This window comes from Buteo buteo, chromosome 2, assembly GCF_964188355.1.
Source record: "Buteo buteo chromosome 2, bButBut1.hap1.1, whole genome shotgun sequence".
In the NCBI taxonomy this organism is placed as follows: Eukaryota; Metazoa; Chordata; class Aves; order Accipitriformes; family Accipitridae; genus Buteo; species Buteo buteo.
Window position 1 is genome coordinate 76,118,167 of NC_134172.1, and position 27,741 is coordinate 76,145,907.

General features: G+C 39.7%; 2 protein-coding genes across 3 annotated transcripts; both read left to right on the plus strand.

The window, feature by feature from the left end:
- The first annotated feature begins 50 nt into the window (after nt 1-50).
- Nucleotides 51-15,936, plus strand: SS18L1 (SS18L1 subunit of BAF chromatin remodeling complex). Its single transcript, XM_075042230.1, has 10 exons — nt 51-186; nt 3,902-3,978; nt 5,281-5,365; nt 6,201-6,345; nt 9,911-10,108; nt 11,092-11,256; nt 12,164-12,265; nt 12,679-12,771; nt 14,087-14,206; nt 15,740-15,936. The coding sequence occupies exons 1-10, from the start codon at nt 118-120 to the stop codon at nt 15,934-15,936; spliced, it is 1,251 nt and encodes a 416-aa protein (XP_074898331.1). The 5' UTR covers nt 51-117.
- Nucleotides 15,937-19,190: 3,254 nt separating this feature from the next.
- MTG2 (mitochondrial ribosome associated GTPase 2) lies at nt 19,191-25,865 on the plus strand. 2 transcript variants are annotated; one of them, XM_075020464.1, is made up of 7 exons: nt 19,219-19,263; nt 19,324-19,548; nt 21,258-21,405; nt 22,033-22,148; nt 22,788-23,006; nt 24,494-24,632; nt 25,049-25,865. In XM_075020464.1, the coding sequence occupies exons 1-7, from the start codon at nt 19,249-19,251 to the stop codon at nt 25,441-25,443; spliced, it is 1,257 nt and encodes a 418-aa protein (XP_074876565.1). In that variant the 5' UTR covers nt 19,219-19,248; the 3' UTR covers nt 25,444-25,865. The 2 variants fall into 2 exon arrangements, with proteins under 2 accessions (XP_074876555.1, XP_074876565.1); XM_075020454.1 differs by having other exon boundaries at nt 19,191-19,548.
- The last annotated feature ends 1,876 nt before the right edge of the window (nt 25,866-27,741 follow it).

A 27,741-nucleotide genomic window follows, 5' to 3' on the forward strand; every position in this document is an offset into this window, starting at 1 on the left:
GCCGGCTCCCCTCCCCATGCACTGCGGAGAATCTTTGCACGGCAATAGCGGCCAGATAATAACAATATTATTAGAGCCCGGAACCGATATATTATAGGCACATAAAAAAACCCCACCATGTCGGTTGCCTTTGCTTCTGCTCGCCCAAGAGGCAAAGGGGAGGTCACCCAGCAAACTATCCAGAAGGTAAAAAAGCATGCTTTTCTACAGACAATTTTAGACATTTATTCCGACCATGCTCCTGTAGCCGAGGAAGGAGGCTTATTTCTAGGGCGATCAGGAGAAGTAGTGAATTTGCGAGGGCTTGCGGAGACGGACAGCTGGAGAGAGAGGTGGGGGAAGGAGGAGGAGGAGGAGGTGGAACAAAGCAAAGGTGTTCAGATCACTGCAAGGAGAGGGAGAGGAGGACGCGGGGAATAAAATCGGGACGGCACGTTATCTCTGCCGCTCGCAACGGGGAAAAAAGCTGCCAGTGATACAGTGGGAAATTGCAGTAAAATCTGCAAATACGTGATTGATTTCTGATGGTGTGTCAGCTTCTGCCCCCCCGTCCCCCCCCCCAAAATCCAACCTCAAAAATGAATAAAAATAACATACTGAATTTGCAAGGGTTTTCTTTTGTATTTGGATGCAGAATTTTAACCTCTCAGAAGATAGAGGGAGCACCAAGCACTGGTATTTTTCATATACGATTATCATTATTTGTGATGCGTTTATTGATGTTCAATGACAAACAAAGGTTTTGAAAGATTTTCTCTGGGGAGGAGATCTCCAGGTGGGTCTCGTGCGGAGGCCAAAGCAGAGGCTTCCTAGTTGGGAAGTTATTGTTTCCCATTTCGCAGGATTGGCAGCAGGGACTGTGCACACACACGCGCGCCCGACACCCCTTCCTCCTGCAGAAGGTAACGATCAGTAAGGAAGAGGCTGGAAATGTCAATAAAGAACATGCATGTTTTCACTTTGACCGCTATTTGTCATTTGTACTTCTACCGTATTTTTTGCGTCTTCCCCACCGCAGAGGTGCTCTGTTCATGCGGAGGCGTGTGGTGGCGGTGGAAGTGAGCAGTGTTATGTTCTACGTGGTCCACTCGTAAGTAGTGACCAGTGAAGAAGTGCCGTTGCTAATACAGCAATTTAACCGATCACCAGTGGGTTTTGCAGCCAAACCGTTATCTGGTGCTGGTTTTATGATTTCTATGGGAAAAAACCTCAGTGGAAGACTGTGACAGAACAGAGATCAAGGCAGGACACATTGCCACAAGGGAGACTGAAGAGATGACTTGAATCTCAGGAGGCAATTTGGAAACTAATCCCATTTCGTGGAGCTCTTGCAGCACATGTGGTATTGTGAACCGGTTAATTTTAAAGACTGAAGTATTTCAGACTCGGTGGATGAGTTTTTCTCTAACCTCCAGATTGGTTGGGGTGAGGACAGAATTTCGTAATTCAGATAGTTTGTACTTAAAACCGTGACTGTATCCACAAAGGGCAGCCGAAGTATCTTCAGTTTGATTTTCAAGCCCTTGCCTTTTTGCGTGCTGGTAAACTTCACGGAAGCTTCAAAATGTTATTTCTTTACAAATAACACGTAAAAACATTTCCCATCTGAGGTACGTTTGCTGGCATGTTACTTCAGGACTGTTCATCGGGGTTGGGCTGTCGGCAGTGATTTTCCTTCTGACAGGTGGTGACGCTGAGGAAGAGACTTGCAGGCGCAGAAACTGGATGGGCTTTATAGTCAAGTATGGAAACGGGCAGTGAGAGAAGGAGCAGGTGCTTGGCCAGGAACTCCAAAAATCCTCATTAAAGTAAGCTTTTTAGAACAGACACCAACTTCATTGAAAAAGAAGATAAGCATTCGTAATACATAAGCTGCATTCGTAATACATAAGCTGCTCATTTTTATTTATTAACTCAATTTTGATAGTCTTTCAAAGCTTTTATTACTCCAGTACCAACTATTCCTAAAACAGATTTCGCATGGAGGAAGTTAGAGCTTTTGGCAATAGAGCTGTGATCATGGTGCTTTAAACTAGTTCATCAGACAGCATTTGCAGGGCAGTAAACTTCAGTTTCTTCTGCATAATGGAGATCAGAACTCAGTTCTTTTTTCCTAGTAAGTTAGGAAAAGAGCTATTCCCGATTCCTTGTTCAGTAAACAAAATGTTCTTCAGCTAATTGTAGAAACATAGCCCTTTTCTGAGGAAGATACCTGTAATATTGCTTGGACTCTTGCTGTTGAATATGTATCTTAACTGAATGTGAAAATATCGTCAGTGATACCTGTTGTGGAAACTGAAAAGGACGAGTTTATATTCTTTGCTAATTCTATATACAGAATTTCCACTGACACAGGTGAAAATTCTGTGCAACAGTGAGTACAGAGCACGAAACAAATTGCTGCACTGTGAATCAGGCAGGAGTATTTTCTCTTAAAATTATATGCTGCGCCCGGGTCGCCATGTGAGCATCGGCACGCATGCAGGAGGAACATGGATTCTTGACTGACACAGTTCTGACGTTCCCTGTCAGCATTCGAGAGAGCAGCCTGCCGACCCGCCGAGGCAGGCCACAGCGACGCCTCTGTTCCTCAGACCCTCGCTGACTTCAGCCACAGGGGATCACTGCAAGTTCCAGCAGTCAGAGCTTGTGATGGACAAGGGTGTCCAGCAAAGTTAAGACCAACTTGCAAATCACAAGCAAGAAGCAGGACACGCTGAGTTCTCTAAGGGAGTGACTAGCTAGACTGCAAGCGCATCAGAAAGACTCTTCTGCTCATCTTCCTATAATGTAGCCTCATCTTTGCATCTGAATGGGTCAGGAATTTGTTCTGATCAGGACACATACCTACATGGATTAATTCACATTTAACTCGCGTGAAAACATGTTATTCTCTCCTCAAGAGTTCTTCTGTCCTGATAACACAGTGGTTCAAAGGCCCAGTCTTGCAAGCATTTAATAGCAGCGGTACCTACAAACTGCGTTTTGGAGTGAGTTTTTGCCAGTGGTGAATCTAAATTTGTAAATACTGTTGTTATTTTTCCATTCATTCACCTGAAGAAAGCTTGCAGCATTCACAAGAAAGCTGGGGGAAAGAGACAAACTATTATATTTGAAATTTTAAAACATATCAAAGGATATTTTAAGCTTTTAATTGTATTATAAATTCATTAAATTATTAATTAAATAAAGGTCAGTTGTCATTTTGTCCAGCAGCCCCGATTTTCTTGGTACAAGTCAGTCAGAATTTACTGAATGAAGCTAAGCTAGCAGCCACTGATACACATAAATTAACAAGTATATAATTAGTCTGTGTTTTCATTTTAAGTCCTCCCTGTATTAGAACTGAACTACCCCAAAGGACATATTGGGTTGTATTTCTCTTAAATGTGGTTTCAGTAGATCCAGTAATGCAAATTTTATACTTCATCAAGTTCAGTAGTCTGCACATGCTAGTCTTGTGCAGGAAAACTAGTAGGTTTAAATTGTTTGAAAGTATGTTTCTTATTTGAAAGTAGGCATGTTAGTAAAATCTGAAGTTTTGGAAAAGGTTGGGTGATATTTTAGAATGAGGCAGAGGTATTTCATAGTGAAAGCGCTTTCCTTCTTCAGCACAAATATCTGCCATTTAAGGAGCAAAAAAGGTAAGTCCATTAATTCTTTCATGTCGGGTATTTCAACTAACTCCTTTAAAGATAACCATTCATAAATGAGTGATTTGAAAAGCACAATCCTGTGGCTCAATAAAGTCACGTGTAGGTACTTTGTAATATCCCATGGCAACAAAACTGCACAAAACACCATCCACTGCCAAGATGGGTGAATGTGGAGTATCACAAAACCACAGGACTTTAATATGGTTCTCGTAGTAACATGTTTTGATCATATTTCTTTTATGCAGATGCTAGATGAAAATCACCATCTAATACAATGTATTATGGATTATCAGAGCAAGGGGAAAACTGCAGAATGTACTCAGTGAGTATTATGAGTTTTGGAGTATGTTAGAAATTTTTGGTGTACTTTTTCTCAAGAACAGTACTATGAACCGTTCTGTTCACTCATCACTGAGAAAACAGTTGGACAATTTTTTTAGATTCTCTTGTATTAAGAAATGTATATTGTTCTTGGAACAGAGTTTTTTTCTGAAGTATTTGAGTATTTAGTACTTACAGTATTTTTAACAGATCATTTATTAAAATAATTATAAACAATTATGGTTATTGGACCACTTGCTCTATGCAGATTCATTAAATACAAGTAGAATCAGGTACAAAGTTAGTAACACCTTTTCATCAGAAAGTACTTAAATGGTCAGGATCAGCCACGTGGTTATCTATGGCTAAAACAATATGCATGTAGACATACCAGTTTGTATCACTGCTTACTATTCCTAATCTTGAAAGCAAAATGCTTTTATAAACTTCAGGTGTTAAATCTCAGTCAGGAAGAACAGCCAATCTGCTCCATGAAAGGTCAAGTTATGGGGCCAAACCCAGAAAGCGGTACGTTCAAAGAAAATGTCTAAAAAAGATACCTTTGCTAAAGAAGTTATGTCACCATTCTGGCTTCATTTTTGCCACTCTTCCCACTTTCCAGCCATTTTCCCCTTATCAGAAGAAAATCCATGCTAAAAAAGCATTTTCTCTTGCCCTCTTGGAACCCTCCCTGTTTCCAAAAGTTTGACTCTTCACTTTGCTGAGTGGCACAGCTGTTGGTTTGCTTTTGGATGCCCCTTTTTCTGAGCTCCTCCAGTTCATCAAGAACTGTGAAGAAGCATAAATGGTTCTGGTGGGGCTTACTTGAGTAAACACTCCAGTTAAAGCACTCTTGAAAAGAATCTTGTTGTTCTCAGCTTGCTGGCAGGGAAACAGGTTTTGGGTTTTGGAGTTCTGAAATTTCATTACTACTAGGACCCTTGTTAAACAGAGGAAGAAAAAAGTGGCTAATTGTTAGAGCAGCTGTCTGGGTGTCAGTACTCAAAGACTGAGGTCCCAGCTTCACAGTTCACTCAAAGTGCTTTCAAAGGCCAGTGTATTTTACCTCTCCCTTCCCCCAAGTTTAACCATTTGTAAAAGAGGTGTTGAACACACTGATCCTTGATGAAGAGCGTGACAGCACAGATATAGGTCATTATTATTGCTATTTATTATGACAGATGAAAAGTGGGCTAATGTAATTTAACTAATCACCTGTAAATAGGAAAAAAAAAGAAAAAAGAGAGGTTTGGAATTTTCTGTGTTAACCCTTTCCAAAAAAGCTTTACTCCTTATTCTGTAGATACCAACAAATCTTGCACAGAAACCTGGTTTACTTGGCAACAATAGCAGATTCGAACCAGAATATGCAGTCCTTGCTTCCTGCTGTAAGTACCACTGCTACCATCAGATACAGTTACTGTGCCAGAGGGAAATGTTCTTTGATTCTGTTACTGATCACTGTCAATAAACCATTTTTTAGTATTTTTCCAGCTAAAAGTTTTGAGGTGGTCAAGTAGACCACTAAACAAATCTAAAGTTACTTTTACTGTGTTTAAAACACATTCTTTGGGACATTTGTGTTAATCTCTGTCTCCCTAGCTCAACTTCTATATACTATAAATGGTGCTGTGGTACAGATCTGAACAGCCTCCATTTGTTCCAGATTCATTATTCTTTACCTATTCTTACTGCATTCTTTACTCAGGAAAAAAAATGCCATTATTTTACATCAAAAATGTAATTCAGCATTTGGACGTTGGTTTGTCTTTAAACATTGTGTTATTCTTGCTAAATGGATTGATTTTGGAGGTATCACACATAACACAAAATACAGCATAGCTTTATCCTGGACAAAGGTCAATTTGTCAACACATTTCTGTGTGGTCTTCGCTAATGCATATCCCCTCAGCAGTTATGTTCTGACCAGCACAAAATGAAATTCATGTAACTGTGGAAGAATGGGCACAGAAGCCAGACTCTATTATAAGCACAGTTTCAAGATCTTCACTGTGCTGCGTGCCGGCTTCTCTGTATCATGCTGAGTGTCATTCACACATAGTAGTCAAACGAAGAAAGGTTTACGCAACCAAGCCCAAAAAGTGAAGGAAGCACGTATTTAATTGAGGCAGTTTTTAGTCATAGTCAGGCTAATTTGGGGAGTATTATTTTTCTAATTAAAAACCTAACCAAAAATTTGCTTCTCCTCCTTGTTATTTGCAGCCACCAACGCAAAACATAAACTTGGGCCCAGGAGGAATGACTCAGAGTGCATCCAACCAATCTCTCCATTCACAGAGCAATCTCAGCGATGCAATTGGGACGGGCCTTCCTCCTTCCTCCCTCATGCAGAGTCAGATTAGCAATGGTGAGCTTCGGTCCCCTTTGTGCTGCTTTGCTGTTGCTTGGCAACAAAATCATTAATGCAGAATATACTTACAGAGCTGTAAAAGACCTCTCCTAACTCACCTTTCAGGCATATGGGGATTTCAGGCACATGCTGAAATCATCACAAAATGGCTACAGTCAGTAATGATGTTGGCTTCTGCAAGGACTCCAGTCTGCTTAGTATTTCTATAGGGGAAATTAAAAACATTTTTTAAAAAATGCATAATGAAAATCACTAAGTAAAGATGCATCCAAGTTTTTTTATATATTGTGGTATTTTTCTCTTGAAAGTGGTGGGGTTGGCCAGGGTAAAATGGAATTGCTTGCATGGCTAACCACACAGGCAAGCCTTTAGATTGCAAAGACCTTCCAGGATACATGCCTTCTTAAAAATGATTTGGTGTTGCCTCAGTCTTTGTCCTCTACAGAAGCTTGCAGAGATTGTACTACATAGCCAAAGAGTTGCACAGACATTTCATATGAATAAGATAATATACTTTGTCTGTTTGGTTTTGTTCGTGCAACTAAAAGAAACTAATTGAAAGACAAAAAAAATGTTTTTTTACTCTGCATTTTATAGTATGAATAATCTGTTTATTTATTTTGTAGTTCACAGTTATTTAGTCAGTTCTTGTTTCTGTGGGTCTTTCCCAGAGTGACAGAGAGAAAAAACAGTTTCTATAAATAGAAATATCTGATTGTAAAATCACAGGCCTTGGCAGGGGGACTCAAGAGCAGATGCAAGCCATGGAATTACTTCTAACTTTTTAAAAATCCATTTGTGGTCAAGCTGATCGTACCTTTTAAACTAATGGATGAGGTACCTACTTTAACCAGTTACAGCTAGTAAAGTGAACTTACTAAATTTATCTGGGCCTTCTTTTTAAAAGATTTATTACCTAGTATAAGTATTATAAAAGTCAGTCAAAACATTGTTGGGTGTTATGAAGAATCTACATTTTCAGTGTTATTGTTGCTGTTCTTTCTTATTTGCCCCCCCCCCCCCCCTCCAGTTCTTTATAGTAATTTAGTGCTGATTGAAAGAACCAGACTGGCAGTCCTAAAGTCTTGAGTCATCCGCAGAACAGAAGCAGCCCGGGCAGTTTACCTCATGTTGCAAGTTTACCTCATGTTGCCCCAACCCAGTACTAAAATCCAGCCTGAGTTGTGGGGGTCTCAGGGTAGTTCACTCTCTGCCCAGTCATTGAGACTCTGTCACCTGGGTAGTCAGGAATATATGAGTCCACTGGGAACCAGACTGAAGACATAGCTACACTCCAAAATGAAGGTGTGACACTCCCCTTGGTTGCCAGCCTCTACTGCTGCTGTCTCTGCCAGCTAGAATCAAGTTAGCACAGTGGTGCTGTATGACACAGCATTCTTGAGGTGTAGGTAGACTTTGAGACTGAGAAACTATTTCACATCGGTCAACAATGGTTGGACAGCTTTTTTTGGAAATTAGGAATAAATATGCACAAACAATTCAAATATATGGGCTCTAGTACTTGTGAAAATTTCTCATCTAATGGCAATAGAGATGAAAGTCTGTAATGTACAGGTACAGCATTGTAAGAGAGGGAAGAAAAGGGAAGAAGCCATAGCAGCTACTACATTTTATTCTTTATTGTCCTCAATCAGGACTTTACAGGAATCACCTCTGCAGGACAGTAACTAGGTAATTCCCTACATACATGGTAAGTCTGTGTAGTGGCAGCTAGGTCAATTGTAATGATAATTCTGTTGGTGGGGACAAGCTAAAAAACAGTCCACCGAGATTTCAAGTAATCCACCATCCACAAGTCAGAGATTCTTCATGCCGCAGCCCTGCAGGCAAACCCATTAGATTCAATAAACCAACCAGTGAAACTCAGCTGCCTCTGGACAGAATTGGGCCCAACTGAGAATTCTAACTGTTCAGAAATCATGAATGAGGCCTTTCAAAGAAAAACCCAACTGCCTTAGATTCATGAAAGTATGAAAAAGGTTCAATGCTTTGTATTTATCTTATTGTTTTAGTGGTTTTATTTAAACACTTTTGGTCATGCTTTCATATTTTCCCTTACAATCACAAATTAGCCAAACCTTTTTTTTTTTTTTTTTTTGCTTTAAAGAAGGCCAAGATTCTCTAACTTTTCCCATGCAAATAGGGTAAGGTTTACCAACACTGGCTTCACTCCATCTCTCACTCAAAGCAACTGCTAGCTCCATTCAAACACCATGTGGTCTTGTGTTGCACAAGTAGAAGTATCAGCTTTACAAAACATAAAAAAAACTGGAGCAAAACACAGGGCTAGGTCTCTGTAGCAGTATATTGAGCTGGCTCGACTGATTTCAGTAGAGCTGGCTCTCTTTATCTCTTGTTGAAAATGCTGCTTGCATCCCTCAATCAGAGGAAAATATAATAATCTACAGCATCTTTTCTCATTTTGATGTCTATAAATACCATTAAGAGTAATTAATGAGGTTTGTACTAAGAGAATTAGACACATTTTTCAGAGGCTGTAGGTAATAACCGTGAATTAAAATATTGTTATCTAAACATTACAACATAATTCTGTCTCTTCTAGGGATTCTGCATGTCTTCCGTTCTACCTAAATTAATTTAGATTGACAACAATACAGCTGAATTTAGATAGACAACAATACACACTATCACAATTTAGATCATAACAATACACAATGAAAACAACTTCCCAAAACTCATTCATAAAATATTTACAGCAACAAACAACAAAAAATAAGGACCAAATTCTCCCCAATTTTAATTACCCAACAGTAATAGAATTTAAAAGAATAAGCATACTGCCAGGTAAGCAGGATGATACTCTCAAATGCAGGATATAATTGGAGCAGTCTGATGCTTACATGCAGTGATGTTGGAAAGGGAGTACCATAACAAAAGGGATTATGATGGTGACTTGGAAAATTTATCTTCCGAAAGCCTTGAGGTACTTTTAGACAAACTTCAGGACAGGGAGAGACAGGCTTGTCCTGAGGAGAGGGTCCCACAGTACTTCCTAAGCCCCAGCTAAGAAGTTAGTTAGTTATAGAGGAACCAAATGGATGCAGCAATGTGCAAAGTGTTTCTCAGCCACTCCTGTGCCTTCCCATTGTCACCATCTGCGTGAAGGGAGAAGAGTAGTCAACAGCAGGACAGGAGGAAGGAAAGCACAAATCTCAGAAGGCTGGGATGTTTCCAGAGTCTGTATATTTTCTGAAGTATCTGAAATTGCTGGCATTCGTTAATTCTGCTGCCTGCTGCCTGTGAGGAACTGCTTGTAGGGCATTGCTGCTGGTTTTGTTCTTCCTGTCTGCAATTCTGTACAGCCTGGATTTGGCTGCCAGGAAGAGGAGGATCACTCTAACTGTGTAGCAGGCAGTTTTAATTTGTTTGTAGATAACAGGGAATTTTAATAATGAGGATTTTTGTTTGTTTGTTTTGCCTTATCATAAGGTATTTTAGAAAGGCCGTGAGGGCTTTAATGCTCACTGTACGTTGCCAATAATAGCACAGATTTTCTTGTTGCTCTCTTTAATTTTTCTAGGTCCTAATCACGTGTCTATGCAGCAGTCAGGCCAGAACACTATGCCCACGACCTCTCTGAGTATGACTGTCAGCAGTCATGGAACTGGGCCTGGTTATAGCCATACAGTGCCTGCATCTCAGAATGTGCCAATGCAAGGCCAGGGGTCAATAGGCAATTATGTCTCTCGAACAAACATCAACATGCAGTCTAATCCAGGTAAACTCCCTCTTCCTCCTTCTGGGCCAACTTGACTTTTCAGTGACCTCAGAGGTTTACCACACATGAATTTGTTCTGTAAACATTTTCTGTAGACAGCGACAAACATACAAGAGGAAAAGACAGCTTTAAGACATCTCTGAATTTCAAGGTGTCAGGCACCAGTGTAAGTCAGAACAGTTTCAGACTTGCTTTAACTTACACCTGCTTGCTATGGTTAGCAATGAGTTGTGGAAAAGAGGGTTAGCTAAAAGTACAGCAGCACTATCTGATAGCCCCTGGCAGCAAATCCCACAACCGTGGGAGGGATCTGAGAAGCACCTTTATCCTAGCTGAAAGAGCCTGCCAAAGGGTATTACACATTTGCTGTTTGTATGTTACTACCCCATTTTTGTTATTTTATTGATACTTCACACTGCTTGCAGGGCATAGAGAGTTTAGCAGACAACTCGGAATTAATCTCTTAATTTGTAAAAAATGTTTGCTATGGAGTATTGAATGGGACGTCCAATGCTTAAGAATTCTTTCCGACGATACGAAATTTAGGGATCAAATAAATCCTAGATTGTCAGTTTATTTATACTGTATAATCAGCAGGTATATAAGATGGAAGTAGAAGAAAGAGTTGATTAGGAAAGAAATGCAGCAATGAATTAGTCAGGGGGTAGAGAGGAACAAGCATCAGTTCTTATTTCTTTCTTTAATCTTACTGTAATAATGATAAAGTAGTAATAATCAAGGCTAGATATATTTTTAAGTATCTGACTGAAGCAAATGGCAAGAACTGACCATGTAATAACATCCTTTCTGGATTAGAGTGCAGAAGAGTTAAATACATGCAGTAGGAAAACATCTCCCCCTGTGGAAAATTCACAGAATTATCAGGATGCATGTTAGTTGAAGGTTTTAACTTGCTTCCAAAGAGAATAGGGAGAGAACTGTCACATCCTTCTAGAAAACAGTATTTTCCATGTACATTGTAGTCTCCATGATGCACCAGCAAGCAGCAACGTCACATTACAACTCAGCGCAAGGAGGGAGCCAGCATTATCAGGGGCAGTCCTCCATTGCCATGATGAGTCAGAGCAACCAAGGCAACAGCATGATGGGTCAGCGACCAATGGGCCCTTACAGAGCGTCACAGCAAGGTAAAATCTGTTATTAGATTATTGATGTAATTATTATTAGATATGCAGTCCATGCTGCGGGGTAGGTAAGTCAACAGAATTTCCAAGTCACATTTACGAACAGGGAATCCCATCTGGGAACACAGGAAATCTTGAATGGTGGAAGTATCATGACAATCAGATGAACTTTAATCTGTTTTCAAGATTTATCTATTTAGTTATTTCATGTGTTTAGAAAAAGAATTCTGTCTAAAAGGGATCATATATCTCTTAAGAAAAGATGAACTATTTGATACACAGCTCACTCAAGCCAAAGGGAATCTTTTCAGTTCTTTCAAATGGTATTGGATCAGCCGTAACATGGCACAGTTAACAAGGAACACAGTTCTGCAAAGAAGACATAGTTTGCCAGCAATTAGTACAATAAATTAGGCCATGGAAAGGAAAAACCAGAGGATAACTAGCATGCTCCATGACCTCTTTGGAAAAAGTTCCAAAAGGTAATAAAGCTGCTAGACAGATTCTAGCATAAACTGAATTTTGCTAAGAAATAAATTGATACGTTAATTAAAATATATTTAATTCTGACTGTATTCTTGAGCATGGAATACATTCCAGTGCTTTCTAATAACTCAAATTAGTAGATGAAATGTAGTCATTACTTTGGGTATTGCCACAGAAGTGATTGGTTTTAGGACACGCTACTGACTGTTGCGTAATTTCAATTTCAGCCAGCTTTTTCTGAGAATACAAATTTATTTCCTTTTTCTAGTGAGCAAAACATCTTTGAAACGGCTCTCAACATACATAGCTTTTTTACTTATCCAGTTGTAAAGAATGTTTTCTTAAAAAAAAAAAAGAGATAAGAAAGAAACATCTCTTAGGAGTCCACGGGCTCAGTTTGCTGTCTCTTGTCTTTGCCTTGCAGGTTCCTCACAGCAGTACATGGGTCAGGAAGAATATTACAGTGAACAGTACAGTCATGGACAAGGCTCATCAGAACCTATGAATCAGCAATACTATCCAGATGGTAATTCTTCTGAGCTGTAGTCACTGTAATACTGATAAAGTGTAGACCACCATGACTGCCACATCCAAGGACATGGCAAACCCCATTTTTGGGTTTTGCCAATTCCAAATTCCATTTTAAATGCTAGAAAATTCTAATCCAAGGGCATGGGAGCCTGGTACACAAACATACACATCAGTGCATCCTGCTATCCAGACTGCTTCAAAAAGAGCACAAAGCCAAGCTTGGGTTGGTGAATGCAAGAGGTTTATCCATAGGTGTGACTTGCCATGTATTCAACCTCCTACCTAAGGGGTCTGTATTTCCTCTTAGCCTCATCTCTGTGCATAAGCAGCTTCATAATATATGTATTCAACAATATATCTCTAGTTATATTAACAATGTATCTGATAAATCTTTGCAATTCCTTGTAGGACATGGTGATTATGCCTATCAGCAGTCATCCTATACTGAGCAGAGCTATGACAGGTCATTTGACGACTCTACACAACACTATTATGAAGGAGGTAGGAAAATATATTGGCAATCTTTGTAAACCAAAGCTCCAATCCCCTAAAATACTAATGAAATGCTTATGAAAATGTAAAATATGCCTTGCAATTTCTGCATCACTAACTGCTACTTAGACACTACTTGAGGAGTATCCAGGAAATAGAATTTAGCTATGTATAGCGTTTCTTATACCGAGACTGTATCACACTGTGTACACGGTATCATGTCAGTAACTGTATTGTGAGGCAGTCATGCCCTGCAGCCTCGTGGGATCGCTAACAACTTGTGCATAGCCTCATATTCATTAGAAAAATGATCCTCGGTCGTAGCTGAGCCAGGTGGAGTTGTAGCTATGGATATTGAACTTTTTTTGCAGTATGAGAAAAGACTTCCAGGCTATCAGTACCCTCCACTCTGAAAAAACTCTTTAACAAATATTTTATGTAATGCAAATAAAAATGGCTGTATTAAAGTAAAAGGTTATGCTGACAAAAGTTAACTAACATGCTGCAGCTAGAAATGGGGTTCAGAGCTGGAAAAAAATGGCAGCCATAAATGGAAATTTCTCTGAACTAAGAAAGCCTACTGGTTAATTCCAGGACCAACTTTTTTTAATCTTACTTAATTCACCTTACAAATTGTGAAAAACAATGGGATAAATGAAACTAACCTTTGAAAATCACCAATACTATGACTTTGCAATTCTACCACTAAAAAACTCTCAACAGTAGTATGTCAGTAAATTCAGTGATACTATTAAGCTATCTGAACTCTAAATTATTAACTTAATTATGATACAGTGAGGTGGCATTTAGGAAAAGCAATGTCATCTGTATAGTCTCCATTCATTTTGTTGTTTCAGGATACTGCAAATGGAATTCCATCATAGCTATTTAAAAAAATACCAGTAACAAATAGATAAGTGGTCGTCCTGGGATATATGAATAAACATAATTATATAGAAGAAAATACAGTGGGAGGGCTTCTCGAGAAACTGGCTGTTTACCCTGGCACCCTTATCTTTGTGACTCTTTTTCTTCTGAAACAATTCTGGGGTAAAAAAAAATCCTTTGGAGAACAGGTTGCTTGTTTCTTTGTTTGTTTAGTGATGTGTATAAATAAAAACTCTCTCCTGTTCAAAAGAACTAAAAATCACTGAAGAAATAAACATCCTGACTGGCAAAATGCAATCATCTGCTTCTGAAAAGAGTACTTGTCTATGTGTTGCAGACCAAGGCTCCTTACGCCTTTGTTTTCCTCGTGATCCACATGTACAGTGAAATACCTGCCTCATCTATAACAAAACTATTTCAATTTTTCCCTCTTTAGGAAATTCTCAGTACAGCCAGCAACAGGCAGGATACCAACAGGGAGCTGCACAACAGCAAACATATTCCCAGCAGCAATACCCAAATCAACAAAGTTACCCAGGACAACAGCAAGGATATGGTAAGAAAACTGTCACTGACCAGTCAAGTGTTGGCAATACTTCATCCTGATGCCTCCATTTCTAGGCTAAAATATGCTGTAAACTATTTCCTTGATTAACCTTGGACATCCACATACCAAAACTAGCCAAAGAGCATGGCATGTAAAGAGATTCTGGGCACTAACATACTTTAGTATAGCACTGCATTCCATACTGTTATGTCAGCATCCTGAATCCCCCTCTCTTTTGAAAGAAGGTTAGAAAGTTAGAAAATACACTTTTGCCTCATGTTGACCTCCTGGTAAGTGTCGGCAGGAGGTCACTGCCTGGACTCTCAGGCCTTCTACACATCTAATAGTTCTGCAACTGACATGAAAAAATAACATCAACAGTCCAGAGAGTCACTGCTCCCTCGCTTAGACTTCTTGCAGCATCATAGGGATTTCATTCCTTGGTGAGGGGCTGAGGCGAAAGGAAAGAAGTGGAAGTGCTTTGAACATGCAGCTAACACTGGCGTGGGGCTTTTGAACCCTTCAGGTCTCAGGTAGATCTCCCCGCTGCCATCAAAAGAATCTGAGTTTGATGGCTGTCTTTGAGTTTCCTGACAGATTGGAGGCATCCTGTATCTATCCTCAGCCTTTGGGAGAAAGAAACCATTTCAGATTATTTAGTACAAAAACAGGGGCCAGGGAGATTGGAATAATCTAAATACTAGCTTCAAGGCAAGGGATTTCTGGTGCATATCCCAAATGTGATGGTACTTGATCTTGAACGGGCAATGTTAACCAAACTTGATAAACTGATGTTGATATAAACAACAAATCCATTTTAGAAATGCAAGATCTCATGAAATAGAACTGACAGGCCTAAAATGTTAATTAAATTATTAACACCTGACTCTGCAGTGCCAGTAGATAGTTTGGACTACTCAAACCAGACATATTCTGTGAAATTAAATCCAAAAGTCAGTTTATGATGTTAAAATCTGGCCTCCTCTTTTTAAAGGTTGTCCTTCATAAAAATCCACCAATAATGCTAAAAAGTAAGTGCACATAGCAGTCTATACACAGAATATACAGTCCCAAATAAAAGGAAATCAATACCCCTGTGCAGTCGTGTGTCTGATTTACATGTTTTTTAAAAGTATCTCTATGTGCAAGAGATTTCTTAGGTTCCTGGTCAGCAGTGCTTATGGTGGCACAGACAGATTAAATAGGAAGTTAAACATGCAATTGTTACTGGAATAAAGGCCGTGTAGCTTGCATACAGGTAATAATTGAGCTGTGCCAATACAGATTTCAGAGAGGCAAATCACTTTATCAGATTTTCTAAGCAAAGTTTAAAACCTGAACTGAAGTTTACACTGGTGCAACTAGATCATTAGTAGTATTAACGCTTCCTAGTGTAGGGCTAGAGGGGAGGTCTAGGCAAAATTTACGCACAGTTCACACTTGCAGAGCTTACTTTGTTACCATCGTGTTTTACATTAAGTTAACCATAAGAACTCCCCCTAGCAAATCTAGCCTTAGTAACAGATTTCACTGTCTTCTCAGGTCCTGCACAAGGAGCCTCTTCACAGTATTCCAGCTACCAACAGGGACAAGGGCAGCAATATGGAAGTTACAGAGCTTCTCAGACAGGCCCATCCGCTCAGCAACAGAGGCCTTACGGCTATGAGCAGGTAAATTGTCTAAATCACTGCTGTGAAAAAGCAGATTTGGCTGTTAGCTCCGCATATAAATCTAGCTGATAATTTGGTGCAGGCATATTGGTGATACTTCAGTGGGTCTTTCAAAATTCATAGACCAAAAGCAATTGTCTAACTCACTGTTTGTAAACTTCTGATCTATTATTTTCCAACATTTTTATTTCTCTTTTTTACAGGGACAATATGGAAATTACCAGCAATAAAAGAATGTGATCCTGTGTCAGATTCATTTCAATAGTATCTCCATCTTTTGAACTGGATGTACAGGCAGTTTTGATTAATTGTAATATGTTGGTTACCCCTTAGCACAAAGCAGCGTCTGTATGTGAACAGTGTTCATTTCATGCTGGATATGAAGCAGTGCACTACTGGTAACAAGACAATGCTTTAATGGTTTGATATTTGGTGCTGTGTATAGTACTGTATGTTGATACAATGCAGAAGTTTTTCATTTACCCCTCCTCGCCCCATTCTTGATGTTTCTAAATAGCTTTAGGATCATTTGATCACAGTTGTGCCCCATTCTGAAAAACAGCCAGGTTATTTTGCAGTCTGGCTCAATACAAAGCCATTGAGTCATATCTCAGTCCAGGGAAGTATCCTGTGGTAGGTTATTGATCTTTTTTGAATGCATTGAAGATTACCCGCCAGCCCCATGGCTCTTAACTTTACTTCTTAAGAGTAAGGGGATGGATATGTTCCTTATGTGAAGACACTTCTATGGTCTATGATAAAAATAAAATTAACTGCAACTTCTGTAATACCTACTTACCTAAGTCTTATAATTCAGTAATCTGCATAAGTCCACAGTTCTCTTGTAAAAGGTACAGAAAGAAGATCAATACCTATATTCAAGGAAATGTTAATCACTAGAGGCGCCTTTTATATATCCATGTAAACTAAGGTATTTCTATCATGGAAATTAAAATAGAAGGGAGCTCTGAGATCTGCAGTCTCAGCCTACTAGACATCAATATTGCTTCATATTTTGCTTAGCTGAGAAAAACATCTGGCAAAACTCCAGTCTTAAATATGCTACTCCAAATTTTATAACTCGCGTATACATTTTCATGCCAAATTTCACAAGCAGGTGGCTGGCATCCTTTTTTATTTCTGATTCTTCCATTGCCCTTGCTTAGATTTTCCAGCAAGCATTATAACCATAAATATTGTCAAATCCTTTGGTTAACTGTTCTTACGACTCATCATCACTTTTATTTTTCTCTTGTAGCTTGACAGAAATAGTTCAGAAGTAAAAGAAATCCATCTTTAAAGATAAGCTTATCTTGCAGATAAGCAACTAAATTCAGCTTTAGTTTTGAAACAATATTGTGCATATAGAGAGTGGAACTATTAATGGGGTCAACCAGTGAGAGAATACCTATAGAGGGAGAATTTAGAAATAAAAACTAGTGGTATGTAAAAGCCAGTATGAACATCGTAAGTCACTTCTATTCAGCTTTATATGTTCTTATAAAGTGTTGAAAAAAAGCACTTATAAAGTGCTTATGTAAGTGCTGAACAAAACACCATGTCCAAACTTCTCCGAGGCAAAAGTCTAGGATGACTATACTCCATGAGCATTTTTTAATATGAGATTAATTGCAAATTTACAGTATAAATACAGCCTCTGTAGGATATTCTCCTTTTCTTTGTCTGAACTGGTGTATTTATGGAATTTTGAGTTCTAGTACTTTATATTTTGAAAAACCAAGGCTACAAGGAAAATAAAAGATCTCTCCTTCTTTTTTTGTCCTGTAGAGGAGAGTCTTTAACTGGACAATGAAAGAGTTTGCTGTTAAATGTTGTCCAAGTACTGCCCTTGCTACATTAATAATTTTAATTACTGATAAAACAGAAGACACTTTTTTAGTCAGTCCTCATTTCTCCCATCTTTCCTGCTGGTGTTTTCATACAAATAAGTACTCTCAAATAGCAAGAAACAGAAAGGAAGTATGATTGTTTTCTTTACAATATATTAATATTACAGGTAGCCAGAAGAATGCAGTATTGCTCTTTGCCAGCTTGGAAGTATGCCTTTTATGTGGTTTTTGAAAGTGCTGAAATACTTTTGAGAGAATATGAACAACACTTAAAATGAAACAGCAACATTACATCAATCTGAAATGTCTTACATTAAGAACTTCTTGAATGTTGTGTATATAATGTATTTGAAAGAGCACTTTGGAAATAGTTTGTACATTTATTTCCTAATTTATACATGATTTTTGGTGTTAATATTTCTAATTGTTAATAACAAGATGTTTATTTAATGTGTTGTCCATTTTTATGTATTAATGTGGAAACAAAGTGATGCCAGCATTTTGACTTCTTCCATTAATTGTATCATTTTCTGTTTTGTAATACAGAATGCTTGACAATTGTTTAGGTTAAATATTATCTGAAAATGAAGTTGGTGGTACTTTCCTTATGACGCAGACTTTTGAACGGAAACAACAGATAAAGGGAGATTCTTTTGAGTTGCACCTTCTCCGATACACTTCATAGATAATTCCACATGACAAAAGCTTGTCCCAGCTTTCAGATTATTTGATACGCAACGATCAGACGCTCTGCGTGTGCAGAGTGGACGTGCCCAATTAACAGCTCACCTCACAGGTAGGGCGGAGTAGGGGACCTGTGGCACGCTGACTGACGGCGCAGGACTCCTCAAGGGGCCGAGACACCCGCCAGTCAGTCAGTCAGTCAGTCTGTCAGTCAGCCAGCCTGTCAGTCAGTCAGTCTGTCAGTCAGTCAGTCTGTCAGTCAGTCGGCCCGGCGGCCGGCACCTGCACACGCTGAACTTCAACTGCCGCAGCCCGCTCCAGGCTCGCTGCGGGGACAGCGACTTCTAGCGCCGGTAAGACCGAAGCGGCCAGGACACTCGCCGCGCCCATGAGGGACCCCAAAACCGGGTCTCCCAGGCTTCTCGCCGCCTTGCCGCACCGCAGGACCGCTGTCACGGGCTAACTTAACCCTCACGGGAGCGAGCTGCGTCCGGGGGGGATTCTCGGCTGGCACACAACAAGTACCACGGGCTTTTGTGCGTAGCCCGGTGCCCAGACTCGGCGCTCTCCCTGCAGCGGCCGCTGTGAGGCACGGCTGGCCGGGGGTCGGTGTGTGAGGGGAAAAAAGCCGCGGGCTGAGGGGAGGCGAGAGAGAAACTGCCGGGGCGGGGGGGGGGGGGGGCCGCGGAACGCACCTTCCCGCGCTTTCTCCACAGCGGCGCAGCTGCGCGTGCGCGCGGCGGGGAGCGGCCGGGGGCGGGGCTGGCGCGCGGGCGGCCGTTGGGCGGGGCGGGTCCTCAGCGGTGAGGCGGGTCGCGGTTGCGGCCCGGCGGGGGGTTGTGCCGCCATGCTGCCGCCGTCCTGGGCCGTGCTGGGCGGCCGGGCTGCCCCGGCGGCTGTCAGCGCTATGCTGTCGCCGCGTTGGGCCGTGCTGGGCGGCCGGGCTGCCCCGGCGGCTGTCAGCGCTATGCTGTCGCCGCGTTGGGCCGTGCTGGGCGGCCGGTCGGCTTGGAGGCCGGCCCTCCTCCTCCTCGGCCCGGTGCCGCTGCCGACGGGGGGCCGGCAGCTGCCTTTCTCCACAACTTGCGCGAGGTGCTCAAAGAACAGGCGGCTGAGGCAAAAAAGAGTCATTTCGGAAAGGAAGCTGGTAAGTCCTGAGGTAAATCAGCTGTTAGTGTGCAGTGCGGTTACCTTGCTGGGCGGTCACCTCCCAGGCACGCGTCAGAAAACAGAGCTTACCTCCTCCCTGCCGTTTCCTCCTCACAGGGATCAAATAGATGCTTTTGATGTGAGGAAGTATTTTTCTAAAATCTGGTAAGCTTTCTGGCTGGTGGGGAAATAAGCCTGCCACGTGACATTATCGGTGTTTATGGGAGTTGTGGTAGCGGTAAGTGTGCCTTTAAAGCATGCCTAGGTCGAGAAAGCAAAAAGTCTTACGTAGCTTTAAAGCTAAAATAGTGTCTTGTTTCTCGCTGGTTTTATAGTCTTGTATAGCAGTCAGCTGACAAACAGACAGCGTTTTATGTCAGAGAAACTGCAGTGTCCTAGATCTGTTTCTTCATACTCTTTCTAATTACACGTCTGTGGAAAATCTTGTTTTCTAATGATCAATAAACTGCTTCCCATTTAAAGCAATAGTTTCCTGTCTCACCGTGTGGTGGTGCCAAATACTTTTCTGAAAGAGGCTTTTTAAGAAATCACTGGTCATAATACAACTTTAATTATAAAAAATGAGGGGTTTTTTTTTCAGTTGCTTATCTTGGTATCATAATACTAATAAGATTTTTTTCTCCCTCGCATACTATTTGGACTATTTAATTAAAAGTGATCCTTACTGCTCATTGTCATTATGAAGTCCCTTAGTAATTGACAGAATTTTAGTGTTACCACAGTCAAGGTCGTGCTTTCTCTTTTCATCCCGATATGTAAACAATTTCACCTGCCTATATGAATGTACTTCTCTAGTATTTTCCCTTGGGGATTTCAGCTTACTTTCTGGAGATAGGTAAATGCCATCAAACCTGTTTTGCTGACAGAAAAGCTGAAACATAGTGCACCATAGTTAGTTTGCCAGAAGTCAAATATTAATGGTAATGTCAGAAATAGAGTCAAGACCTAGAATTCTCTTTATGCTATATTTTTTTAGCTCCTGAGCAACTGGTTGTGACATATATTAAGATTTCCTCTGCTTATTATGTTTACAAATACTTTCTGTTCTTCATCTTTAATACTTTTCTTAATTGTTAGAAGATTGAAGTTTGCCTTAATTTCATCACCAGGGATAGAAAGCGTGAATCAGTACGAGAATATCCCTCCCACACATGCACTATGTCTTTTTTGCAAATTTCAGTTCGATTTAAAGAAGTAAAAAGTTCATGTATATAATTTTTTTTTAATGTTTGTTTTCATGAGTATGAACACAGTTACTGAGTGATTTTTGGGTTATAGTGTGGTAGCTCTCTTGAGCTACCTGTCAGCATTATATAACTGTATTAAAAGGATACTTTTCCTGTTACTAGTTCCATTAACGTGATTTTTGCACTTTCGGTATCTGAGCTGCTGCCTTAGGTTACATCAACATAGCCTCAGGCATGTACTTTTAAGGGGATTCTTAAAAAATACTTGAAAAATTAGATTTATTTTTCTTTAACATTATACTTAGTATGCTGTATTTAGTTGATATGTGAATAGCAGCAGAGTTCTGATTTTTTTTATTTTTTTTTTTTTAACCGTTGAACTCATCATGACTAAAAATAGCAGGTCTGCATATTACTAAGTTTTGCAGAACAATCAACTTCTTGGAAGATGACTCTGATAAACTGTACTTAAAGGGTACAAAACGCATCCTTGTTACAGACGCGCTATTTCGTGGATCACCGGAAGGTGCGTGTGGTTGGAGGACAAGGAGGAGGAGGGGGTCATTCTTTTTATAGCGAACCCAGAAAAATATTTGGAGGTCCTGATGGTGGAAATGGCGGTGATGGGGGTCATGTCATTTTGAAAGGTAAAACTCACTAAATCTGTTCTATGTTGTCTTATTGCTTAACACCCCACCCCCCAGCAAAAAAAACCCTACATGTACGGTAGGAGATGGCAGATGTAAATGTCAAAAATGTTAAAATGGTTATTTCTGTATAAGATGTCTGCTTTTTAAGCTTTGTCCTGAGCTGTAGTAACAGGGACATAAATGACACTGACAGCCTTAGAAAGCATTTTGAAAATCAAGCTATTTTGCAGACATTGTAGTGGCTGGTGTCTGACTGTGTTATGATAAGGCTGGGTTCTGATCAAATCTTACTCTTTAGATGGATAAAGCTGCTTCTGCCACCCCCCTGCTGCAATATCTGCTCATCTAGCAAATGAATTTTCCAGAGTATTTTGTAATGGTTGATTTTGGAATGACCACTTAATAAAGTGCAGAGTTAATAAACTTAAGCAGATAAGTAAAGGTAGTTAAACTTCATCACAACTTACATTAATATTAGCCTTCCCTGATAGGTTGTTGTTGAGACAATAAGTAGGATATGCATTCATGCAATATTCAAAAAGGGAAAGAACAGTCAAGAGGTTGCTCTTCTTTGCCTCTTCTACTAAAACAGTGTGTTTAAAATATGTGTATTTTGCTTTACAGCTGACCAGCAAATGAAATCACTTGCTTCAGTCCTCCCCTTCTATCAGGGTTTTCATGGAGAGAGAGGTGGAAGAAAAAACTGTTACGGAGCTAATGGTGCATACGTATATGTTAAAGTAAGTAAATTAGGGCTGCATGCTAGTGTGCCAGCTTTGTATTAGCATTGCTGATTTTCAAGCTGGATGACCTTATTGTGAGAAAATCTCACGTGTGTTTTTTCAGGGAGCCTTGTGTGCTGTCTCTGCTGAGACAGGGCTGGTTGGCACACAGGCAGATCAAGCTGCTTTATATTGTTTATAAAAATTAGACTTCTGTGGAAGGTACATCTGGCCAAAACAAATACAGTTCTGATTTGCTTTACTTTTAGGGGTCATATGCCTAGAGCAATCACAACACAGAACTTTTTAAATAGGAGCAGACTTTTTTCTTTCCTACTATTTTTTTTTCTTCAACATTTCTGTTTTGGTGCACACCTACAATATGTTTCTTGGCTCACTACTATGCTTAGGCTTCTTTGCATAAAAGGAAAGAAAGAGGGTTATAGTACTGTTAACATTTTAATGAACTGTAAATGTCTGACAGTGCTGTTTGGGTCCAGAAAGTGAGCCTCGTTCTCTTTTTGGATACCCCAGCTGGAGAATATGGAGGAATGATTTTCAACAACTCTGAAATCAGCTGGTAAAGGATCTACTGAAGACAGTTCTGCTGCAGACTTTGAGCTTCAGTGTAATGCTTGCATCTCTCTTCACTTTGAGGTCCCTGTAGGTACATTGGTTAAGGAGGATGGGAAAGTTGTGGCTGACCTCACTGAACATGGTGAAGAGTATGTTGCAGCTTATGGAGGAGCTGGAGGGAAAGGTAATCGCTTTTTTCTTTCCAATGAAAACCGAGCTCCGACATTATTTACTCCAGGAGAGCCAGGTCAGGAAAGGGTCCTCCATTTGGAACTCAAGACAACAGCTCATGCAGGATTGGTGAGTGTCATTGCGGTTCTTCAACTTCCTTATCATTGTAGGTCGACACTTGACTGACTGAAGAGATAATGTTTGATAACATTTTTGTTAGCCTTTTGGCTTGCTTGTTTAGAGATGCAACTCGATGCTTTCTTGCTGTTACTTGGTAGAAGGGTGTCCAAAGTGATTTGCAGAGCTGTCACTCTCTTGCTCCTTGACGTCATCCTACTTTTGCTGAAATCAACACTGTATATAGAAAAGCAATGTGCAAGATTCATCAGTGATTAACAGACTCACTGATGATGTACAGCAGGCTGTCTGCCAATTCTGCAGACAAACAGTACGGCATGGAGAGTTCTTCTAAATTAGTTTCTGTTTTCTTGTTTTTTTAAAAAATAAAATTTATAAAGTTCAAATCAGCTTCTATTTCATCCCTATATTTCGCTTTTTACAGTTATTAAACATTTGACTTTGTTAGTACCAGATTTAGCATCCTCTGAAATGAAAAATACTATTTAAATATGAATGCTAAGTCAATTTAGGGCTTAAGCTGTTTTCATTTTTAAGTATGGAAATGTTTTAACACCAGCTGGTAAAGCTGTTAAAATTATGCTTTGCTGCAAAGTGTTGTTGCTGTAGTTCAACAACTGCAGAATAACTGTCTAGTCTAGTAGAATTCTGTGAATTTATTTAGAGACTAAGAAAAGAGTTGGCATTGGTGGATCAATATACTTAATTCTCTGCCCAGCTGGACACCGGTCCATTTCTCACATTATTGGCACTAATTTGGAAATCTGAGATGAATCTGTTCTGTACTTTACTTACTCTGAGAGGAATTCAGAGTGTCTGACATCAGCAAATATGAGAATTTAGGATATGATCTACTTTCCTCTGGGGATTATTGACCATCTATGTAGCTATCATATGTTAACTGTAGCATATCGCAGAGTAACTTCATTTCTGGGATAGGTTTGCTTAAATTCCTGCCTTCTCCCCAGAAGGCCAAGTTTCAATTTAATTCTTGGATGTCAAGTCTATGAAGAGCTGTAAAATCCCAAACTTGTAGACATTCTGGTTACTTAAAGGCCAAACTATATTACTGAATCAAGGACAATGCCGATTCTGAATTCTTTTGGACAATAATAAATCAGAGTTAGAAAATGCAGATAAAATGGGAAGTGCAGGACAAAGTGTTATAACATTGTTTCAGGGTAAAAGATCTTATGGTATATACCCTTTTGGCTCTGAACAAAGTAAATACTTAAGATGATACAAAAAAGTTAAGGGGACCCTTCTATGTTTGATCTATTTAATGTTTATGAGAAAAAATAAATAAAACAGAGTTTAGGAGAAACAAAGAGAAACCAGGATGCTTTTCAGAAACAAGCATGCAAAATTAATGTTGTTATATTCATGCTGGAAGAACCTTGCCACACCTGCAAAAGCTTAACAGTTTTTTTATCGGGATTAACCTAGAACTGTAGCTCTAATAAGCGTTTGTATTCCAGGTGGGCTTTCCCAATGCTGGCAAATCATCGCTTTTGAGAGCAATCTCCAGGGCAAAGCCAGCCGTGGCTGCCTACCCATTCACAACCCTAAATCCCCACGTTGGTATTGTCCACTATCAAGACTATGAGCAAGTAGCAGGTAAGAGTTGTAGTATGTTGTGTGTACCTTCATAGCACTTTGTCACCTGTGTTATTCTTTGAAAAGCTGCAGAACTAAGTTTAGCGGTTCTGTAGAACTCTTGCTAGTTCTAAAGAACTTCAAACAAAACAATACTGAAAGCCCATTTCACATTCATTTGGATATGCCCTTAATATCAAACTAGCAATCTGTATTCTCGCTCCACTGGAATAGTCTAAATTTAGGGGGTTTGAAAGATAATAGCAGCCAAACTTAACATGAGGTGTGCTTTAATATTGATGCATTGAGATGTAATTTTAAAAGTACTTGCAGTGGCCAGTAAAAGACTGGGTTTGGTGGGGGTTTTGTGTTTTGTTTTGGTTTGTTTTTTTGTTGTTGCATATGTTGGATTCACTGTGGAATTTCTCTCATTGTAGTTGCTGACATTCCTGGCCTAATAAAAGGTGCTCATCAAAACAGGGGCCTCGGGATGGCCTTCCTAAGGCATATTGAACGGTGCCGCTTTCTCTTATATGTGGTGGATCTCTCTGTGTCTCAGCCATGGATTCAGCTGCAAGACTTAAAATATGAACTGGAACAGTATAAAAAAGGATTGTCTGAGAGGCCTTGTGTTGTCATTGGGAATAAGATTGACCTTGCTCAGTCCAGGATCAATCTGCCACTCCTTAAAGAACAGATAGATGACCGGGTCATTGCACTGTCTGCATTGACAGGAGACAACCTAGAGGAACTGTTTTTGCATTTGAGAGAACTGTATGACACTTATGTGAAGACAGAACAATCACGAGGGCAAAGCCCGGTCAAGTGGTAGGAACTAGAACTGCTGTGAACTGCACTGGAAAGAGGAAAAAAAAAATCATGATTTGATTAGGTTGCGTCTGTGTGGTTTGGGGTTTTTTTACGAGTTGTTTATTTTTAAATGCAAGGGGCACAGCATGGATTTGTTCTGGACTGCTGCATTGCAAAGATTTTTTTGTTTGTTCACCTTTGAGGTGTCTTTGGTGTTTTACAACAAAATTTGAAAATTGTAGTCATGATGGGTGTTCAATTGGAAACCTGGATCTTGTTTGACATTAGATAGTTAATTATGGTATGAAGAGAATGCTATCTAGTAGAAATGACTGAAATTCAGGATCTGCAGGAGATGCTGCCTTGCTTTCTGAATCAGAGTGAAATAACTTCTCACTTTTCACTTACCAAAATTCTAAAATAAAAATAAGGTGGTCCCACGTTTATCTGTTTTTATACCATAACTACTTTGTCGTCTCTTAAAATTTTCTCCTGTTTTGTTTGGTTTTGTTTCTCAGAGGAGGCACAGTTGCTCAGTATTTTTAGGGAAGGGGAGCATGAAACAGCTGCAATTAATGATTGAAATTATTTCCTCATTAGTATAAATAATTAACTATATTTCAGTGCTGGCTGGCAGCAGGTAAGTAGCTGTATAAACCGGCCAGGGAACAGTCATTTGAGACTCACTTCTGAGTTCTTCTCCAGTTTCCTTGAAGAATCTCAAGCAATGTTCTGAGAAATCCTAGGCTTAGATATTCCAAATAAAAGAAAAATACAGTTCTTTGCCTTTTCTTTTTACTATGTCATTTTGTGGATATTGTTCTTAAATTTTGTTCTCTAGGAATTCAGAAATCTTCCTTTAGAACAGTGGGTCTTTGCCCTCTCCTTATACTGAAAGAAATGCTGCTTCTATATGCTCTGGTTATATTCTGTCTAAAAGATGATTATCTTGATAGTGAAAAGTCAAAATTTATCAAAGCATATTATTAAACTTTTTCATAAGGGACCCTAACAGATTTGTGGAATGCTGAGACACAAATAGTTAAGAAGTCAAGAGAAACAATTGTTCTTGAGCCTTTACTTACGTTTCTTGATTTTTAAAGCAGATTAACTTTGCTTTCCAAACCAGCAGTCTGGAATTACAGACCTTGCACATACTTTGTCACATCAGTGAAATACAACGTAAACTCATTAGCACCATCATAAAATAGAAAGATGCGATGTTTGTAAACTTGGCTTTGTTTTTCAGGAAATACAGCAGCTAAGTTTTAAGGACAGTTAGGTGTGTTATAAAATATGCAGCTATCACTTGTCTTTGGTTAAGCTTTGTTAGCTTACAATAAAGATTTCATTATGTTTAAACTAAAACTGTCTATTTTCTACTGTATCAGCAGTAGTGGGAATTGCTCAGCTGTAGCCTCTACTGCTATACACTATAGCAAAGGTGGTAATTTTCTCTGCTTCTGTCGCTTTGCACATTTTGTTTGATTTCATCTCTTGTACTCTAATGCTTCTGAATCCTGCATGCTTAAAAGACTGGCTTTCTCAGATTCCATGAATGATGGACTTTTTTCTCTGTCTATAGCTGGAAAGGCGCAGTCTTGTTCGATCTCTAAATTAAAGCTCAACTCACACCCTCCTGCTGTATCAGTGTTGGGATCAGCTCTGTGATTATGAATCAGAACTAACTTTGCCTGTATAAGAAAGAAGGTGCATACCCCTTCTCATGAGCAGCAGGGTTTTTTTTCTGAAGAAGTGCAAGGTCAACTCAAATGCCTGAATTTATTTAATAAAAATATGGGCAAAACAGGTAATTACCTCTCCTAAATTCACATTCTGAGTATTTCTATCTGTGAGCAGGTGTGGAAAGTAATCTATGCATTATAAGCAATGATATTAGTATAAATATGAATAGGAAAAAATGAAAACATCCCAAAGTTGCTCTCATGGTTTGTTTCATATGTGCTTCATCCCTGGGATTTACCAAACTGAGTTAGGTAAAAGTTAATCTTCAGTTCTGTCCTTCTGTTTGGTTTTGTGCAGCATTTTTAGGCTTCACTGTTGTTTTTCCTTCTATTGCTACATGTTTTTCAGCCACTTTTATTAAAACTGGGAAAAGATTGCCTGAACAAAAAAACCGGTGCAACTTCTTTGCAGAACATTGGATACCTACAAATACTTTGTGTTCTCTGACTGTGTTGTAGCGTTTGGCAGTCTTTGAGAATGACAGAGACTGTTTTAAAAGCCTCTGTACTCAGAGGAGCTTTCACCCTTAGTTCCTAGTGCTCATGGAACATCAGCTCTTAGAGTGGAGAGTATT